This window comes from Capsicum annuum, chromosome 2 (genome assembly GCF_002878395.1).
Source record: "Capsicum annuum cultivar UCD-10X-F1 chromosome 2, UCD10Xv1.1, whole genome shotgun sequence".
Taxonomy (NCBI): Eukaryota; Viridiplantae; Streptophyta; class Magnoliopsida; order Solanales; family Solanaceae; genus Capsicum; species Capsicum annuum.
Window position 1 is genome coordinate 122597261 of NC_061112.1, and position 14193 is coordinate 122611453.

The window sequence follows — 14193 nt, forward strand, 5'->3', positions numbered from 1 at the left end:
GCAAAAATGCTGCATCAACAAAATAATTCACCCTACTTTATGTTACTGATTAGTGTTGTAGACTTTGTCAAAGTATTGGGCTTTTTAAATCTTTTTGATTAGTAAAATGATGTCAAACTATGGGGCTTTTCTTTGCCATGAAGTAGTTAAATTAGGAATAATAATTTCTTGTTTTTGGCATCCATTTCAGAAACCAAGTAGGCAGTAATCAACCTGACATATTAACTGATATAAAGTCAAGTTTGATTATTTTCTTTTTTTGAGTATATATCCAAAATGAACCCCCTTGACACAACTCAAAAGCTTGGCTCAGTGATCAAGGAGTTCAAAATTCTCCCAAGGCCGCAGGATCAATTCTCTGTCGCTGCACTATATTTCCGATATTTCCGATTTTCTCGGTCACTGTAGTATAAATTGATTGCTCGCCAATTATTTACTTTTTCTTTTTATTTACTCTATAAATTATAATTTTTACTTTTTCTTTTTATCTACTCTATAAATTATAATTCAAATCAGAATCAAAGTTTTAAATTTTCCTACCTATCTTGACCTAAATTCCTTTACCAATCAGGTGTCCTAACAATGTCAATATGTTACACAAGTTAGATGACATTTGTTACAAAAGGGAACAACATCAACAACATACCCAATATATTCCCACAAAGTGGGGTTTGGGGAGGGTAAGTGTACGCAGTCCGTACAACTACCTCAGAGGTGAGGTGCAGAGGTTGTTTCCAATAGACCTCTGACTCAAGACAAAAAACAGTCTAGAAAAAGACAGTATAGAAACAAAGGTATTAGCACAACAAATAATAACAGAAAAAGACTACCACAAAGTCGATCTATCCAAAACAACAAATAATACTAAAACTCCACAAACAAGATACCAACATAGCACTATGACAACTTGCACAGATACCAAAACAACGCACTCCTACCTACTAGAGCAAGGACGCACTCCTTTCTACCAACCTTCTACCCTAATTTGCATCCTCCATACCTTCCTATCTAGGGTTATGTCCTCGGTAAGCTCTAGTTTCTCCATGTCATGTTTAATCACCTCCCTCCAATATTTCTTCAGTCTACCTCTACCTTGCCTGAACTCATCCATAGTCAACCTCTCAAACCTCCAAACTGGGGCATCTGTGCACCTCCTCAACACGAAAGGGAAATTGTTTTATATTTGAATCTCTCTTTCACATTTCACTTTTGACAAGGAACATGTAATCCAAAAAAAATTATCTATCAATTCATATTTGTTGTTATTGTATAGCCTACTAATATTATCCTAAAATCATAATGTGTCTTTTCATTAGCCTCTCACGTACTTAACTTTAAATAGACACACACCTTTCGATTCAACAAATATTTTGGACAACCCAAACGTAGATATGAATTCCATTTATCTCACTCTGTATCCTATAGTTAGCTCTAGACTCGGTTTCGAAAGACAGGACAAAGTTGTGAACTTTTTCTTCCTTTTTCTTTTTGGGTGTTTCCCACAAATTTAACGAATTTATTTCTTTTTGGGTGCTTCCACAAGTTTAACGAACTTCATGTGAAGGCTATAGATAATGCTATAGATATTTACGGAAAGATTTAAGATTTCTATTGAACATTTTTGTGCTTTAATGCTGCCTATGATATGAAAATTTCATTTTCTGAAGATGCAATCTTATAATCCCTTCTAGCCTTCCTAATGTGTTTCAAAATAAGTAATGTTGATGGAATCAAGATATTAATTTTTTCCAAAATTACCTTGTTTAAAAACACAAAAAAAATGTTTTTAAATGAGGTCTATGGAGCAGGGAAAAATAGGAAGAAATGTTAAGGGGACATGACAAGGCGAGCTAACATTTGGCGAGTTGAGATTAGTTTTTCCTTTCGCTGCCCCGCCCCGTTTATCATCATGCAATATTTTCGTACTTATTTTATATTTTGAACCCCTTGATAAAAGTCTTGTCTCCGCCACTGCCTCAATATAGCTTTTGAAGCACGGAAACTATACTTTGAGAATTTGAATATGTAGCATTACCTGATAGAGTTTGCGAGTGTATATATCTAGCAAAAATTTGATTGCACACAAAAGAGTTCACTAAGAGCTCAGTGTTAAAGGTAAGAAAATTCTTTGTTTCGTCCTTTAAATAGGCACATTAACTACAATTCAGAAGAAGACAAAAGGGTGTACCCGTAGCTACTCCTACATGTCAATAAATCTTTATACCAGTGAATTTGCTTGCATCGTCACATAATGCAAAGCGATGCGAGCCCCTCTTGTTGTGTGTGGTTGATGCGAGCCAACCTTACATAAGCAGGTGCATCACAGGGTTATGAGAGATGTCAGCCGATGCGGAAGGCGAGTCGATGTGAAAAGCGAACCGATGCGAGCGCTTCATGTTGATTTAATTTTTAGAGTCAATTTTTAATTAAAAAGAAAGAGTCGCTTAATGCTGATTTTATGGTTTGAGGAGGAATAATTCAAGCTTACATGACAAGGGAAAAGAAGTTGCTACTTCAAGCCGAGTTGCGGAAGATGAGGAGTTGAATATGATGAGCAATACGATGATAATGAAGGAATACAAAGATTTGGACAATCTTGATCAAGTAGATGAGCTTTAGAAGAACAAGAATTAGATGTTGAAACATTATCAGTTTAGACTTGGTTTTTCCCCTTTTTTCTTGTTTGTTTTGCTATTTTGTTGAACTGTTTTGCTATTGTGGCGTGTGCTGTTTTACTGGTTTGTTCCGCAACAGGTGTTTTGGTGATCAAACATGTGATTTTAGTGTTTAATTTAAACTTCTACTTATATATATTGTTTATATTGTTGCTCATAGTTGTTGTGGTCTTTTCAGTTTTGTCTTATTGCTTAGATGCTCTACTTAGTCTTTTTCCTTTTAAACTGCGTTTTTCTTCAATGATGTGCTCGCATCCCTTCATGTTTCGCTTAATGCGTAATGTGGAACCTTGTCACTTTTTTCTGCATCACACTTCCCTAAAAATTGCTTTATACAAGTTTTATCCTAAATTACTTGAATGACTTCTCTAGAGTTAAACAGTATCCACTTGCATCTCTTTTTTGCATCTGCCGCTATATTTCATCTTTAGTATAATAAATTTCCAAATTTTCCTAGTGCATGTCCATCGGTCCTCATGCTCAAAGTACAATTGAGTTTCTATGTTAAGGTAATGATTGCAAGAACTTTTTTTTTTTTTTTTGCTTTTTCAGGTATCCTTTTTGTGATCCGCCTAATCTGGTTTACGTACCCGAGGGCGGGCTAGTGTTAAGTAAAGCACTCCACTCTCATTGCTCGACCTGAGACCTCTGATTTCATGAAGCATGAAAGAGTACTTACCTTTGGTAGGGAGTAGGGACTTTCTAATTATTAGAGTCCTACATTGGTTGGAAATAGACCAGTGGTCTACTTATATAGACTTATGCAATCCTCCCATCATGAGCCAGATTTTGGGGTTGAGTTGTGCCCAGATGACCTATCCTTACATGGTATCAAAGCTAGATCATCCCTATTTGAGCTCTGCTTACATAAACTTGGACAATCCTCTCATCATAAACTAGCTTTTGGGGTTAAATTAGACCCAGACGCCATATCATTACACTAACCAGCAATATTTCCACTAGCTCATTTCTTTTTAATTATGTGGGTTATGAGTTATAAGCGACAAAGATCTTCATTATGTCTTTTATATTTCAATTATTATAGTTTCCATAGAAGTAAAATTGTCATGGTGTTTTCCGCCTTAATATTCAAAAGTCCCATCTCTCATGTACAACTCGACATTTATCATAATAGTGGTATCAATGCCAGTTTGTGCACACCTCAACCATACCACTGGCTATCAGCTACTTCCACTAGCACAAGCACCAGTTAACTCTACGTACCGAGGCTTAAATAGATGCGAAGAAATCATCTAGAGTCTTTTGTTTGGTCTCCCATGGTTTTCACCCACTTCATTAGCATCTTTGGGTACTTCACAAATGTACATTTACCCTGGACCATCGTAAATATTTATGCTAACTAGGTGAGTATTGATGCCAATAATATCTCGAAAATTCTTATAAGTTCCGAAATCGTAAGGTTATGGAGCAGAATTTATTGGCCGAAATAAAGAAAATAAGTTGAAAATGTGAATTAGAGACTATGGAAAATAAGAGTACAGTAAAAATGATGGTCACTAGATGTTGAGTTTAATTTGCTCCTAGTGCGCACGTTTGCACTTCACACCTTGTTCTTGTCTTTTTTATGATTTGATCCCTAACTTCCGACTATTTAAGGTAAAAAATGCAAGTTTTGGCACAAAATTAAATTGAGGTATGTGAATCCCGAAGGGGAAGAGGAAATAATTACCTTATTTGAGCATGGGTAAAGGAAAGGGGTAGGTGGGCTGGATTGACGAAAAGGAATGAAGGGACAATCACTGAATTAGGGGTATGGCGGTCCAGTGAGTAACCTGGTGCTGAGAGGAAGTGGCAAGGGATGAAGGAAAAGAGATTTTCTTCAAAGGAAACCAATCTCCCACTTTACCTTTATTAAGTAAATACTCGACATTTGGCAAGTGATTAGTTTCTCAATCATATTGTTTCAGGATTACATTGAAAAATTTTTGAGATTTGCTGGAAAGTGCCAAATGTTGAATACTTCGCCTGATAAAATTCTTCTGACTTTACAATACTCCTTGAAAGAGATAGGTATTAATGTCAGCATTGCATCAGAGGATTCAAAATGGTTTCTCCGAAGACTTTATTATAAGATTTTTTAATCTCTTTTTTTTTCCTTTGAGCCTTTATCATTTGATCATTATGATTTAGTGTTAAAACGGGAACTTGTAAAGATAAACGATAAACAACAGGAATAACTAATAACCTGTCAAGCTACTTTAACACTCAAGTAACTATGATTTACTTGACATAGAATGAACTAAATTAGACCCATTAAACATTTTGAGAAACTGTAACTTCCAGAAATTACATGCCCAAAAATTTAAATTTATGAAAAAGAGCAATTCTCAAAATGCAGAAGAATCATATGAAGATACAAAAACAACAACAACATACCCAGTATATTCCCAAGAATCACATGAAAATAACAAACTAAAACAGGCTGCACCAACTTAGGTCTAGCATGAAGAAAATATTTATAACTATACACATCCATTAATATCAACAACTAATATCTCTTGATAGCACACACTATAAGTAACAAGAGACAGACCAAATGATGGATTGGGACAGCTGTTAGAGTTCCAAATCTTCCATTGATGCGCCCCACAATTTCATGTACTTGGCACGTAAGCTTTTGATCTGCCAACAGGTTAAGAGAGGAAACCACTAACAATCAGAGAGATTAATCCCATGATAGATGCCAATATATTTAACCAATTACAAGGCTTCAAGGGCAATAATATCTCTTGATAGCACACACTGGTTTTATGTTTAGTTTTACAATGTTAAATTTAAATATTAGAAGTTCGGAATAGTCTTTTTCAATGCTAATTTGACAATACTTTTGAACATAATAACTTTAGAAACTTTCATTAACAATAAATGATTCACTACAAGAAAGATCTTGAAAAATTATTAACAATTGTGTTTTAGAGATGTTAGTTTTGCTACTTAGAATTTTTTTAAAAGAAAAGAACTTCAGAAATTCACTATTTAACTCCGTCTATGTGAGCTTACTCACGTTGCCGGTCCTAATCCCAGATAAAAAGAGGAGCCAGCATAAAACAATCCAGTTTCATGATGAATCCTCACAATACAGACATCGTTAGGACATACTCAGCATGAGATGAGTTTAAATGGACTAACGTGGTCACTAAGGATTCCTATAGAGGATCCCAACTGTTTGTGACTGAGGTTTAGTTGTTTGTTGTTGTAGAAGTTCACTATTTTCCAACTTGTAAACCTCAGGAAATAATAGGTTAACCCCTATCCTACTCTTAAGTACTATGCTTGATTTACCCCCAAGATTCAAAACTCATGTTCTATCTTGCCATTAACATTACTCCTCTAAAAAAAGCTCTTCTCCTTCATTCAGTCAACTCAAATCTATCATGTGAGTATACGAATATCCAAAGGATTTCTCACAGGCATAAAACATCAGCTTCTGTACTTCATCACTGTTAAACTAGGTTAATTTACTATAACCAGTATCTTTTTCCTTTAGACAAAAGATGTCAGATCAGAAGATCTCTTCACTTGAGACGAAAACAGAAACTGTGTGAGCTAAGAGATGTTAAGCGGAAGAGGGTTGCAATCTGGATCAAGGAGAAATGGGAGGATGGAGAAGATAAGAGAGAGATTAAGGAGGCACAGTTTTAGCAAAGATTAGAAAGATACAATGCTTCTAACAGGACCATCTGGATTCTAAAGAGGAGCTTCTGCATTTAGAAGTTTTTAAGGACTTTCGTTGCAGTTGGTAAAGTTCGAATGCATTAAATTGGTCTCAATCTCAGGAATATGGGCACATATATCACAATCCAAAGACATCAACAGTTTTCCTTTCTTTCTCTTTCCAGAAATTCATGACAACTAGCAGAATTTTCCTTCACAAAATTTTCAAGTCACTAAAGTCAGTAACTTAAACCAACAACTCAAATTGCTCTCTAAAATCCATATGTTCCTTTCATGGTTAGTGATATTTGCTACATGATTCAATAGTAGACATAAATTTGTGCTCTAATTAAACAACATAGATAAGTATGATGACAAGGAACATACACTCGGGGACATCTGTCCTGGTTGGTACTGCAATTTGTAGCAAAACTACCTTGCCATGCCAGTCTGGATTCTCTTCAAGGAACTTCTCAAATGCCAATATTTTTTGGGGAATTCCCTTAATCATATCCAAACGGTCGACGCCCAGCATGACCTGTCAATTAACGAATAGTTAATCAAAAATCGGTAAAGAACAGTTAATTTAGGTTGCCATTTTTGCTTCTCTTTAATTATCTTCCTTTATTCTCTGTCTTCCGGTCTATTTTATAGATGGTCATTTAACTTTTGACTTTTCTACTTTATACTAGTACATGCCTTTAAAACAAGAAATTAGAAAAAATATTTCAACATTAGTTGCACAAAGATCACTTTAGATAAACTAATAGACAACCTTCATCAGCAGAATCAATGTGTAAGGCAGCTCTGTTCGTGATATTAACCAAACGAAGACACAATGGGGATAATATATTTGTTTTGCACCTTTTTTCTATATGTCCTTTTGATATCTTTTTTTTGGAGTTTTCACGAAGAAGCATACATCAAAAGTGTTGCACTGAGGGTGACAGAAAATATTAGGGGTGAAATAATTAAAGCATTCAACATTGCGAGCTATACTGATTAAATGTTGTCTTCTAGATCATTCTGCATCACGGTTATCTAAAATTTGATATTGGAACAAACCTTTCTTCCAGCAAATCTCTCTTGCAGTTCTTCGATAAGGCACTTGACAGCAGGAAGCTCAAGGGCTCTAACGAACCGATCAGAATCTATCCCGATCGGAAACTGTTCATTCAAAGGGTTAAGTCAATGACCCATTCATAATCTTTTGCAAAAGAGGAAACTTGACTCAAGTGAAAGTGATGAACAAAGAAAAAATATAGAGCATTTTAGGCAATTATAAATGATTCATATACCGCAGCTACACGTGTTAGCTTTCCTTGGTCCTCCACTCCTTCAGGTGTGCCCTCAAGCCCAAGAATGCGAGTGCAAGCACTAACAAAATGCCTAGCATAATCATAAGTGTGGAAGCTGTAGAAAAAATCAAAAATACAAAACCTGAGTCAGCTCAAAACTCTTGATAATCCTCTTAAAGCAAGCATATGAAGTACAGAAATCATAATAGTCGAAAAAACAGTCACGGATTCTAAATAAGCTGAATTCCGTGCTGTTAATGAGGCACTTATCCACTTAATAAATTTACCGGTGGCATTTAAACACACAAGCCCTTTGTTTCCCTGTGTGGAATGCTTCTCACACTTTCCACCCTAAACCTCTTGAGGGAAAAAAACATGGACACTTTGCTTTTTTTTAAATATACCTTCCATTCTCATTACTTTGTTGTTTGTTTAATTTACCAGTGTTTGCTCACAATATGTTGAACACTCCCCCCTAATAGGCATTGACTAAAATGGCTGCTTAAACTAATCTAGACTGTCCACTACAATCTTGGTATGCTCTGTATCCTTAAGACTGCTCAGATTCTTTTCCTTGAGAGTCATTTAAGGTCTATTATATCTTGGTACAACAGCACTGAGAACATTACTTGGTATAATTCATAAGCATCTCTTGTGCTTTTTCTAGGTTGGCTTGTCCACTTCATTCCACCCATCGTCTTCCTTACCATAATTCAAAAGTTCTATAGTTGTTTGCAACATCTCAGCAATTGGTGACATGTTATACGTATTGAGAATTGAGATAAGTGACTGACCCAACTAAATCAGCAGCAAGAACTGCTCTTAGCAACTCTGATCGAGATGGCAGTGTCCTGTGAATTTCAGATGAAGGAAAAGGTGTGTGGAGAAACCACCCAACTTTCATCTCACTATTATGCTCTTTCAGGCATTTTGGTAGAAACATCAGGTGGTAATCATGGCACCAGACGATATCACCCTCTTGATAATGCTCATTGACTACATCAGCAAACATCTGATTGGCCTCCTTGTATGCAGCAAACTGAGACTGGAAGCTGCGAGTGGTTGCAAGACGGTCTTCTTGCGGAAGTGGGAGATAATGGAAAAGAGGCCATAGAATGTTATTACAATAACCATTGTAATAGCTGTGAACGATTTCTTGATCAAGGAAAACTGGGATGCACATCTGCAGTCAAGTAAACAGTGCATCAAAGATCGGCCTTTTATTATAGGCGTTATAGATTATACATTTGATAGAATGTGTCAAGGTAAGATCTTTTAGATGAAGTTAAAGTATTCTATTAATGTTGTTGTGATAACCCCATATACAGGTGGTATACCAGAGTAGAGGCTCTAGATATATCATTTTGTTGACAAGCGGTACATCAAGAATTTAACATGGGTCCTATTTTACATACCTTTTCGGCTAGAGCTTCAGTTAGTGATCTCTGACCAATTTCATCGGTTACATCCACCCCAGCCCAACCGATCCATCTGGCTTCAAACTCATTGACGCCTTTAAACAAAATAAGAAGGCATCCATTAGCACACATACCAGATGATAATAACCCCACTGAATCTCAAATGTAGTAGAAAAGTTAAGAAGACAAATAAATGAACAACGCCTACAGAGAAAAAAGAAAATATCAACAGTAAAATTTGCTAGTCATTTTTTAAAAAATATAAAGAATTATGCTGTTTGGCTTACCCAACAGAGCACTAACTAGACCTCCTACACTAACTTCTAAAGTCCATGAATCCTCGCCTTTCCTAATAGCCGAAACAGGCAACCGATTTGCCACAACCAATAACCTTTGCTTTTGTGATCGTCCATCTTGCCTCTCGAAGCCATTAGAAAGGACTGCTGCTGCAAGTCCTTCAACAACCAATCCCTCTTGGGTCCTCTTATCGCCATCTGATAGACAGAGTTCAGTCCCATTTCCAAAAACATCTGAGTCTCTGTAGCCATCTCTTATGCCTTCATTTGCTTGAGATCTGCTTGATTTTCTTAGTTCCCTTTCTCTTAAAAGCCTTTCCAATCTAGATGGAACAGCAGAGTCATGATTATTCCTGATTCCGGGCGTTTGTACTGTCTGTAATTGAAATGAATTAGTACAAATCATGAACAATATGATGCATTTATTTATCCAAAAAGCGGATCATCTTCACAAAAAATTTAAAAATCACAACACCTCTGTCAAATGATGAACTTATGAAAAAAATAACTTTCTTTTGTCGCTTAAAAGAATGAACAAATTTCTCAACAAACTAACAAGTTATAGCATATTACATCTCTACAGTTACAATACGAAATTCATTCAACTTAAAGTTGTGAGCTTTAATGAATTGACCATTGTTTTGACAGCAAAATAAGGCTGAACTGAATAATAACTAATTAGACAAATGCACAAGCTAAACTAAGCACCCAAATTAGCATCCAAAAGTGGATCAGAAACGGGAAAGGATCTTTTATACAAGAACAGATTGTTAACAAAAATTGAAGTTAAAAAATAAAGGAAAAAATATTAAAAACAATTATAAAAAGGGAAAAAAAGAGAGTATACAAACCAATCAAACTTTTTTACTACATTTTATGAGAGCAAGGTTTTTTTTTCCCAAGAAAAAAAAATAGAACTAATCTACAAAAAAAAAAATCCTTTAGTAGTGAAATAGTGAATCCTACATCATTCCCACAATATTACTAAATCATAATATGATCTTCTTAGGTAATGCACAACAACATCCATATCACAAATTCCTAAAGTGAAGTTTTCTATAGCATTTAAAAAAAAAACAGAAAAGGAAACAACAAAATCAATATCCTTTTTATACAGAGAAATTAATACCAAGAAAAACATTATACAGTGTTTGAAAAAAAAAAAAAACTCAGAAACTCTAAAGAAATCAAGAACACCCCGTAAAAACTCAATGCACAACCCCAAGAATTATCAAGCAAAAAATGGAAAAAGAAAAAACACTTGGTGTATTTCAAACCGAAAAATCCAAAAAAAAAAAAAAAAGAAAAATATCAAGAACACCCCAGAAAAACAAAATGCACAACCACAATAAAAATCAAGATTTGAAGTAACACCAGCTGTAAATTACACAGTTCTTGAAAAAGAAAATTCAGAAACTCTAAAGAAATCAAGAACATCCCATAAAAACTCAATGCACAACCCAAGAATAAAAAAAAAAAACTCAGTGTATTTCCAACCGAAAAAATCCAAAAAAAGAAAAAAAAAAAAATCAAGAATTGAAGTAGTACCAGCTGCAAATTATTCTGAGTATCATCAATCGACTCCATCTTTCGCACCACCGTCAATTCCAACAACAAGAAGAATAAGGAAAACCCAAGTGAGAAATTGGGATATACAAGTGTTAAAGAGGCCGTCCATATAGAAAAGCCTCTCAAAATTGTATGTATGTAAAGAGAGAAGAGCCGCTACGCAAAATCTGAAGGTTTTGGGCAAATTAGAGCATTTGTCAGCAATAGAGGTTTCCTTGCCATGCAGATGCGCACCTGTTGAAGCTTTTCGTTATCATCCTTTGTCACCTACGCTAATGCACATTTTTGCTACTTTCATTCAAATTAATATTGTTTTTTATTGACTTAATACAATTGTTAACACTACTATTACTACTTACTACTTTCTCTCCACTAACTATTTTTTGCCCCCTAAAGTTATCATTAATGACTCTCTAGCTGTATAGACGATTTTATTTTGTGGCTTATAGTCTGATTGTTCAAACTTCTGCAAGATTAAAAGTGTGTATTTTTATTAAAATATTTGATTTATAAAAATAAGACATTTTGTCAAGTTTTGAATTTATCTTTTTTTCGCCATTGATATCATAAAGCATCGAGAGGAGCTCATATTTTGAATTTGAGATTGTTTTAAGTTGGTAGAGGTAGGAAAAAATAGTTTATTGTTTTGAGAGATTAAAAGCGGGGTCCGGAGAGGATAGAGTATATGCAATTCATATTACTATTTTGATGTGAGATACAGAGGTTATTTTCAATAGAGCCCCGACTCAAAATCAAAGTAAAAGTATACATTTAAAAAGAATATTTAATTTATAAACATAAGGTATTTGGTGAAGCTTTTAGGAGAAAATAAATAATTTTAAAGAACAACAAAAGTTAATTTTCAAAAGCAATTTTTCCTAACATCACTTAAATATACTAGCATTCTTAAACAATTATGCTTGAGATTTAAACATGAAACTTCAAAGAGAATTTTGAAACAACAAAAAAATCTAAAATTAAAATCCATGAAAATTGATATTGAAAAAATTTTAAGTTTCGTAGAAAATGCGGTAGAAAAAATTGAGTAGAGTGAAGAGAAGTTAATACATAAAAGGAAAAATTATCCGGATTAGTCACTATTAGACTTTTATTACCACTTAAAGCCTAATTTTTAATTAATTACAATTCATAGCCTTCTCATACCTATTAATTATTCTTAATTACAATTCATAGTTTTTCTCATGTATTTTCTCTCTTTTTCTATTTTCTATTATTCTCTTCTTCTTCTTTTCCTTTTTCGATTTTTTTTCTTCAGTTTTTCTTTTCCTTATTTTGTTGTTTTCTCTTTATTTTTTATTTTTTCACTTTTTTCTTTTTGTTTTATTTTTTATTCATTCTTTTTATTTTTCTTTTTCTATTTTTCCTTTTCATTTTTCTCCTTTTTTTCTTCTTCTTTTTTTGTATTTTTTCTCCTTCATTTTTTTTCTCCTTCTTTTTCTCCTTTTTTTTATTTGTGCGAACTAGCAAATACAAATATAAGTGCGAACTATAAAATACAAATACAAATGTGAACTATAACATACAAATACCATATGCGTACTATAAAATACAAATTCAAATGTGAACTATAACATATAAATACAAGTGTGAACTATAAAATACAAATACGAATGCAAACTATAACATATAAATACAAGTGTGAACTATCATTTATATTTTTTATTTATTGAAAAGGAACGATTGATTTTCTTTCTACGAATACTTCTTTTTATTTATTGATACTAGTTGTATTTATTTATACAAATAAATACAACTCAAATTTTTATACAAATACAATATATACAAATACATATTATATTTGTATTTGTAAAATCATTTGTTTGTCATTGTATTTGTATCAAGTGATATTTGTTTATTTACAAATATGAATGATAATTTTGATATACAAAACGGTACATTTGTATCAAATAATACATTACATATTTTTATATTTTAGAATAACGAAGATACAATTAATGCACTTACTTGTTTGTATACAAATACAAATGATAAATTGTACATACTCACAACTAAATACAGTATGAAATCAACTCACAAATACAAATACAAAATAATTTCTTAAAAATAAAAAGGTAATGAAGAAAATAGAATACAAATGCAAGTATAATCCAAATATAATCTAAATATAAAAACACAATAAAACCATAATATAAATATAATCCAGTATAATATGCAATCAATTATAAAATACAAATACAAAATAGTTCTTTAAAATACAAGTGTGAATTATATAAAAATAAATGATGGCGCAAGTTAACAAATATAAATACAAGTGTGAATTATATAAAATATAAATGATGGCGCAAGTAAACAAATTCAAATACAAGTGTGTACTATTAAATACAAATATAAATACAGTTGTATCAATAAATACAAAAATACAAATGGCAGTGTGACTACAAATACGATAAGCAATTGTGGTATTTACGTTGTCATTCATAACTTGTGCTCGACTAGTCATATTTTTTGAAATTACAAAAAATATAAAATAGAATAACAAAAATAATAAAGAAAATAAGTACAATTTTTTAAAAAAAAAAATCAAAGAAGAAAAGAAAAGAAAAAAGATAAATAGAAGTTAGAGATTAAAGAGAGAGAAAAATAATAAAAAGAAAGAAACGAAAAAAAATAAAAGTAGGAAAAATAGAAAAAAGAAGAAGAAAAAATGGACAAAACACAAAAAATAAAAAAATACAAAAAAAAGATAATGGTAGAGTTAAGCAAGAAAATATTCAATTTAACGAGATAAGCGTGATTGAGATTTTTTTCTTTTTAAAAATATTGAAATTCATTTTTGGCAAATAGGGATTGTATTCATATTTTATATGAATACATACTATCTGTAAAATCGAATACAGTGGACATAAATCGAATACAACAGCTATAAATGGTAATTATGTAAAATATAGCTATAGAAGGTGATTTTTATAGCAAAATGCTATTATTTTTTAAAGATCTCCATAATAAAAACCCTAGAAAGAAAGTATTGGTTATATACTTAGTGTAGATTATTATTTGTATATGAGGGCCCACATAAAACAGTTATAAAATTAACAAATAATTATATTAGGTAATTATTTAAAAAAATCTCAATTATGTCAGATAATTGAGGACTTATTTTATCTATGAAATATAATTCTACTAATTTGTATCACGTGAAAATTAAGTAAGAAGCCCAATAAAATTTGGTAGGCTAGACCTTGCGCCAGTATACAGCTTGCTTAGAAGTGGGTTAGAGTAA

The 14193-nt window shown here is 32.8% G+C and overlaps 1 protein-coding gene across 2 annotated transcripts; it reads right to left on the reverse strand.

Moving 5' to 3' along the window:
• Positions 1-5229: 5229 nt before the first annotated feature.
• Positions 5230-11362, reverse strand: LOC124895989 (alpha,alpha-trehalose-phosphate synthase [UDP-forming] 1-like; the record flags this gene model as incomplete). 2 transcript variants are annotated; one of them, XM_047406791.1, is given in 9 exon segments in its annotated part: positions 5230-5318; positions 6738-6888; positions 7416-7517; positions 7649-7763; positions 8443-8831; positions 9064-9161; positions 9354-9738; positions 10911-10949; positions 11092-11362. In XM_047406791.1, coding segments are annotated over 8 exon segments (1368 nt in total), but the record flags the coding sequence as incomplete, so codon positions are not given.
• Between the last annotated feature and the right edge of the window lie 2831 nt (positions 11363-14193).